Source organism: Nyctereutes procyonoides, unplaced genomic scaffold (genome assembly GCF_905146905.1).
Source record: "Nyctereutes procyonoides isolate TBG_1078 unplaced genomic scaffold, NYPRO_anot_genome, whole genome shotgun sequence".
Taxonomy (NCBI): domain Eukaryota; kingdom Metazoa; phylum Chordata; class Mammalia; order Carnivora; family Canidae; genus Nyctereutes; species Nyctereutes procyonoides.
Window position 1 is genome coordinate 66,146,106 of NW_026575126.1, and position 6,897 is coordinate 66,153,002.

Genomic DNA, 6,897 nt, shown 5'->3' on the forward strand with positions numbered 1-6,897 from the left:
TATATGTCAGGATAGGTTTATCAATTACAACAAATGTACCATTCTGCTGGGAGGAGGTTGATAATAGGGAAGAGTGTGGTTGGAGGGGGGTGGATGGAGTACATGAGCGATCTCTGTACCTTCTGCTCAATTTTGCTATAAACCTAACATTGCTCTAACAAAAAATAAGTTCTTAAATAGCAACAACAACAAAACTCCACCCTGCATGATCTGAGACAGCATTCAGAGAAGGGAAAGGAAACCCCAGTTCTCCCAGATGGCCCTGCTGGGTGTTCAGGCAGGATGGTTTACCCAGTAAGAGCAGAGTTTGGTTCCCAAAGAAGACAAAGCCTACTGATTGTCTAGTCGCCACAAATATGTGTCAAGTACCTACGAGGGGTGAGGCACAGGGTGAGGAAATTAAAGTATAAAGATGAACACAGGGGATCCCTGGGTGGCGCAGCGGTTTAGCGCCTGCCTTTGGCCCAGGGCGCGATCCTGGAGACCCGGGATCGAATCCCACGTCGGGCTCCCGGTGCATGGAGCCTGCTTCTCCCTCTGCCTGTGTCTCTGCCTCTCTCTCTCTCTCTGTGTGTGACTATCATAAATAAAAAAAAATTTTAAAAAAATAAAGATGAACACAATGTGCATCTGGACTTTGAAGGGATAATGCTCTGTCGACACGAGTCATTTCTGCACAATGGACAAAATACAGTTACAGGGACAGCGTGGAGTATTATGGAAACACAGAGGAGAAAGGCAATTAATCTAGAGGCAGACAAAGAGAGAGGAGAAGAAGGTTTCCTGGCTCCCCCAGTGGAGCTCTGAGACTCCGAAAAGGAAATGCAGTAAGGGTCAAAGTCAGCCTGCAGAGCAGGAAAGTGAAAAAAATGCACAGGCAGGTAGTAACCCCACGTGTTTAGGGAGCTATGTCAGAATTGGAATCACCAAAGAGTAACACGACAGGTTTACTTTTAAAATGCCACCTTCTTCACTAAACTATGAATTCCATTAGAAAAGCACCAGGTTTCTACATCATTTCCAGTGGAGTCTGTGGAACACAATTCAGTATCTGGTACATTGAACAAATGCCCAGTAAGCCAATGTTGAATAAGATGTAAAGAGTATCCAAACCAAAAAAAACATTTTTTAATAAAACAGGGAAATAGGAAGCGGTCACACTCTCGACAGCCTTAATTTTATATAGAACTTAGCCTTGGCCCTACAGGTGGTAGGAAGCTACTCAAGGGTCTCCATATTACAATGACATAATCTGAACAGCATTTCATATTAAAGATTTATTTATTTTTAGAGAGAGAGAAAGAACATGCATGTGGGTGTAAGGGGCAGAGGAACAGAATCTTCAACGAGACTTCCCACCAAGCGCAGAGCTTGATGCAGAGCTTAATCCTACAACCCATGAGATCATGACCTGAGCTGAAATCAAGAGCTGGACCCTCAACTGAGTCACTTCAGGTGCCCCTGAATAACATTTCAGAATAATTATTCAGGAGGACAGACCTAACCTGGGGGAGAAAGCAGCAAGGAGCTGTTCCAACAGTCCAGGGGAGAGAAAATTAAGCTCTGATAAGGGAGGAGGAATTCTGTAGGAAGAACAGGTTTAAGAACTGCTGACATCTTAAAAGTAGTAAAGCTGAGCTACACACAGGATATGGCTAAGGAAGGGAAGGCTGGGATGAATCCCATTCTGGTGCTTCCTTAACTGTGTCCCACAGATGGACCATCATCCAACAGCAAGGGAGGAAGCAGTAAATAACCATTTTAATTTTGGAACTGCAGAAACAAAGGTGCCTCTAGTCACCTGCACATAGAAGGACAAGATGTAAGAGAAGAGCCCAGGCTATAATAACACTTGGTACTACCACCACGGAGTGTATAAAATAGAAAGGACTGGCAGGCTTACAGGAGAGAGTGAAGGATGGAAATTTGGGGATAAGCCACGAGAATGGGCAAAAGAGGAGGAAGATGCCATGAGGGAGACAAAGAAATCAGAGTAGAAAAAAAGCCAGAAGAACAATGTCACAAAACACCAGAGAAAGAGGCCTTTGTAGAAGGTCAAAGTGGGTTAACTGCCACATGCAGCCAAATGTTCTGGTAAAGTAAGGTCTGGAAAACATCCATTGAAGTCCACTGTAAAGACATTACTGCCATGCTTTATCAGGACACATTTAGGCAAGTAGTAGGGAAGTGAGGTTTTATCCAGGGGATTAAAATGTGAACAGATAAACAGATACTCAGCACTAAGGGCCAAAAGATGGAAACAATCCCAAGTGTCCATTAACACATGCATGGGGGCACCTGGGTGGCTCAGAGGTTGAGCCTCTTCCTTTGGCTTAGGTCCTGATCCCTGGGATCAAGTCCTACATCAGGCTCCCTATGGGGAGCCTGCATCTCCCTCTGCCTGTGCCTCTGCCTCTCTCTGTCTCTCATGAATAAATAAATAAAATCTTTAAAAAAAAAACCCACATGAATGGGTGAAGAAAAGGTCATGCATCTGTACAATGTATCTGAACAATATTCAGACACTGGAAGGAAAGAAGTTCTGATATATGCTACAACATGGATGAACCCTGAAAAATATTAAGTGTAAGATGCCAGACACAAAAGGACAAAGATTGTGTAATTCCACTTATACAGAATATCTAGAATATGGAAATTCATAGAGTCAGAAAGTAGATTTGGTTACCAGTGACTAGAGGGGCTAGGAGTTACTGATTAAGTATTACAGAGATTTGTCTGGGGCTATGAAAGTAGATGTGACAGATGTGCAACATAATGTAATTCATGCCACCAAACTGTATGCTTATGGTTAAATGGTTAAAATGGTGAATTCTGGGAACCCTGGGTGGCACAGCGGTTTAGCACCTGCCTTTGGCCCAGGGTGTGATCCTGGGGACCCGGGATCGAATTTCACATCGGGCTCCCAGTGCATGGAGCCTGCTTCTCCCTCTGCCTGTGTCTCTGCCTCTCTCTCTCTGTGTGTGTGATATCATAAATAAATAAAAATCAAAAAAAATTTAAAATAAAATAAAATGGTGAATTCTGTTATATATATTTTTTCATAATAAAAGAAATGCGGGGGCACCTGGGTGGCTCAGTCAGTTAAGCGTCTGCCTTCAGCTCAGATCATGATCCCAGGGTCCTGGGATCCAGCCTCATGTGCTCCCTGTTCAGTGAGGAGCCTGCTTCTCCCTCCCCCGCCAAGTAAATAAATAAAATCTTTTTTAAAAAGTAAAAGAAATGTGAATGGATAGTGCATAAGCATTTACCAAACACTCTAAGTTTGAACAACCTGCTTTCCAACTCTTTAAGGAGTTAAGAAAAAGCCATCCATTTCTTTCATGCCTCCAGACAGCCTTAGGGTTTTGTCACCAGATCAGAGCGGATGTTCAGAAAGCTCTCCAGAGCCCAGAAGCACTTTGGTCCTAATAAAAACCTGAGTTCTGATCTCTACTTCCAGTAAAGAAGGACTACAGGCAGCAGGGGGTCACCATAAGGTTCTTACTACCTGAAGAACTTCAAAGACAATTTTTTCCAGACTCCAGAGTCACTAAGTCTTTCTGTCCCAGGAGTAACTGGCTGGTTCCTCTTTGTGGTCACTAAAAATCCTGCGTAGGTCAGGAAACTCAAAGGACAAACCTTTGATGACTGTGAGGTCACATGACTTACAGCTACCACTGCAGGCTACACAGGTACCACTCACTCTTCATTTACCCAGAATTAGCTTTTTATCTATTTCTACTTTTCTACTTTAAGATATGAACACACTTACAAAAATCACAAAATCTCCTGGAAAATGAAATAGGGAATGAAGGAAAGAAACAACTCACCTGGGATTTGTCCATTTTCTGTTGTTGAAAGAAAGTCAAAACCTGGGAAGGCATACCTATAAGACAAGGAAAAAGCAACAGGATAATGAGAGCTGGCTGGCCCTGCAGCACCTTGATTCTTGTACAAACTTCTACACACCAGCTGGGTAATCTCCAATCCTGGAGAAGAGAAGGAAGGTAACATCTGTCCCTTGTGACTCCTTAAACCTGCAATATTTCCTACTGCTTTAGCTATGTCCCTCTCCCACTAACACAGAAACGTTTAAAACAAGACTTTTTTTTTAAGATTTTATTTGTTTGAGAGAGAGAGCTTGGGGGTGGGGGGGCGGCCGTGAGCAGAGAGGGACAAGCAGACTCTGCGCTGAGTGTGGAGCCCAACAAGAGGCTTGATCCTATGAACCCCAAGATCATGACCTGAGCAGAAATCAAGAGTCAACCGAGTCACCCAGGTGCCCCTAAAAACAGAACTAGTAAGCAAATACCTGCAGGTCAAAATAAGAAATACAATGTCTTCATTAAAACTGATCTTGCAGGGCACGCCTGGGTGGCTCAGTTGGCTGAGCCATCGACTCTGGGTCCAGCCAGGGTTGTAGGATCGAGCCCTACCACAGGCTCAGCCTGGAGCCTGCTTGGGGTTCTCCTGCTTCCTCTCCCTCTGCATCTCTCCTACTTGCACATGTTCTCTCTTTCTAAATAATTTTAAAAAAACAAAATAAAACAACTGATGTTACAGGGGAAAACAAACCTTAAAGGCTATTTTGTGTATCTGATTTACTGACAATAATACTCACCCCTTGAGTCCAAGAATCCTCAAAGCTTTGGAAAAAGGGATAGGTACCTTAAACATAAGTCTTTTTAAAAAAACTGTTTCTCAAAAGATCCTTTTTTAAAGATCTTATTTATTTATACATTAGAGACATAAAGAGACAGAGACACAGGCAGAGAGAGAAGCAGTCTCCATGTGGGGAGGTGGATGCAGGACTTGATCCCGGGACTCTGGGCAGACCTCAAAGGATCTTTTAAGAAAAAACTTATTTTGGGCAGCCCCAGTGGCACAGCGGTTTAGCGCCGCCTGCAGCCCAGGGCGTGATCCTGGAGACCCGGGGATCGAGTCCCACGTCAGGCTCTGCATGGAGCCTGCTTCTCCCTCTGCCTCTCTCTCTCTCTCTGCATCTCTATGAATAAATAAATAAAAATCTTAAAAAAAAGAGAAAACTTATTTTAATGTGATTGTGTGGACAGCACCAAGTCAGGGGTCAGGGACTTCGGCTTCTATTCAAATCTTAGGGATCCTACAGGAGTCATTTCCCCTTTCAGGTTCTTTTCCCCTTTTCTGTCAAATGAGACAAAACCAGAAAACCTGGCAAACTCTCCGTGAACTATGACTCCTGACCCTGTAAGATCAGGAAGGCACGAGAACACATCTCCAGATGCCTGACCCGGTGACTAGTCGCTGTCAGAGAGTTGCCCACCTTCTGGAAAGAATCAGTGGAGAATGAAAGGAGGAGAGTGCCTTCGGGATGGGGTGGAAATAAAAGCTTCCCAGCTGTAGAGCCAAGGAGGTGACATCTGTCACACAGCGGGTCCCCTGCCAGCACCTGGCCCCGGCTCCCTCCTCCCAACTGCAGAGTGACTCACAGCTTCTGAATGTGGCGAAGCCACCCAGCCGTGGCGTGCCCCCTAGGCTCGCTCTTTCTGCCTCTCTTCTGCAACTCCGAAGAGGGTGGGTTCCTCCCGGTGAGATTCCTGTTCCTGAAGCCAGGCTCTTCTTGCCTCAGGGGAGCTGCTTTGTTCCAGGAGAGCCGGGGGGGGGGGGGGGGGGGGGGACCAAACCCCCTCCAGCTGGAGCCTTCATCGGGGGCCCCAGACCCGCCTCCCTGAGGACACGAGGACACACGCTGCTCTCAAGGAACCCAAAGCAGGGGCCCGAGGACAAAGGCGGGCTGGCCGCCCAGAAGCGCCCTCAGCCCCTGGACAGCGCAGAGGCGGGTCCCCCGCGCCTGGGGAGGGGGCGGGGGGCGGTACACGGCGGAGCGGCCCCCGCGGCCCCCGCGCGCCCAGTCGTGCACCAACCCAGGGAAACCCTAAGGAGCCCCAGGAGTCACACGCGCATTTCGGTCACGCGTGTGAGGCCTCGGTGCCGGGCTCTGACGGGTGTAGAGCATGCACGGCACGGCACCGGGTCCCGGTCCTACCTCGGCGACCCCCCCGCCGGGGGCGGCCGGCGCGCGGTCCTCCGGGCCGCAGTCGGGCCCCCTCGGCACCTACGAGGATGGAGACTCCCGCGGCGAGCGCAGCCTCCCTTCCTGCGCGAGCGCTCGGGGCCCCCCGAGGCGCCCTTATTCCGGGTGGATACTGCCCCCGCCGGGAGGGGGCGACCGCAGCGGGCCGGGGTCTGCTGCCCCCCTTCCCACGCCCCGCGCCGCAGCCCCAGGCGGCCAGCGCGGACCTCGGCCAGGTCCTCTGGGACACACTGCCCGCCCTCGCGCGACCGCCCCCGCCCCCCGCACCGCCCCTGGGCAGGCCGCAGACCCCCAGCACGCCCCGCGGCGGAGAGAAGCGCGCCTGCGCACTGAGCCCGACGCCCGCCGGCCTGGCGCGCACGGAGCCCCGCGGGAGGCCCCGCCCACCTGAGGGGCGGGACCTGCGCGCACCCGCCCCGCCCCCACATCACCCCACGTCCACCCCTCGCCCCTCCCCAGCTTCACCCCGACCCCGACTCCCACCGCACTCTGCCCCCACATCAGCCCACTCTCACCCCGCCCGCCCCCTTGTCACCACTCTTACCCCACCCCACCTCCCACATCACCCTTCTCCTACTTTCCCCGCCCCTCCCCAACTTCGCCCTGACTCCAACCCCACTCCGTTCCCACGTCACCTGGACTCCTACCCAGCTAAGACCCCACTTAGTTACCCCACTCCCACCTCGCCCCGCCCCCATATCACCCCACTCCCACCCCACCCCACCCCACATCACCCTACTCGCACCTCGCCCTGCCTGCATGTCACCTCGATCCCATCCCAGCCTGCCCCCACATCACCCCACTCCCACCCCTCCACGCTTCCA

The 6,897-nt window shown here is 50.2% G+C and overlaps 1 protein-coding gene across 2 annotated transcripts in view; it reads right to left on the reverse strand.

Annotated features, from left to right (window-relative positions):
* The window catches only part of LOC129519231 (zinc finger protein 271-like), a 30,591-nt gene extending 24,302 nt beyond the window's left edge, over nucleotides 1-6,289 (reverse strand). Inside the window, exons 1-3 of one of the 2 annotated variants that reach the window (XM_055339570.1) lie at nucleotides 6,026-6,289; nucleotides 5,469-5,613; nucleotides 3,831-3,886 (exon numbers count right to left, since the gene is read on the reverse strand). In XM_055339570.1, the coding sequence (XP_055195545.1) occupies nucleotides 3,831-3,884 (54 nt within the window). In that variant the 5' untranslated portion in view covers nucleotides 3,885-3,886; nucleotides 5,469-5,613; nucleotides 6,026-6,289. The remainder of the gene's footprint in view (nucleotides 1-3,830; nucleotides 3,887-5,468; nucleotides 5,614-6,025) is intronic. The other variant, XM_055339571.1, reaches the window with a different exon arrangement.
* Between the last annotated feature and the right edge of the window lie 608 nt (nucleotides 6,290-6,897).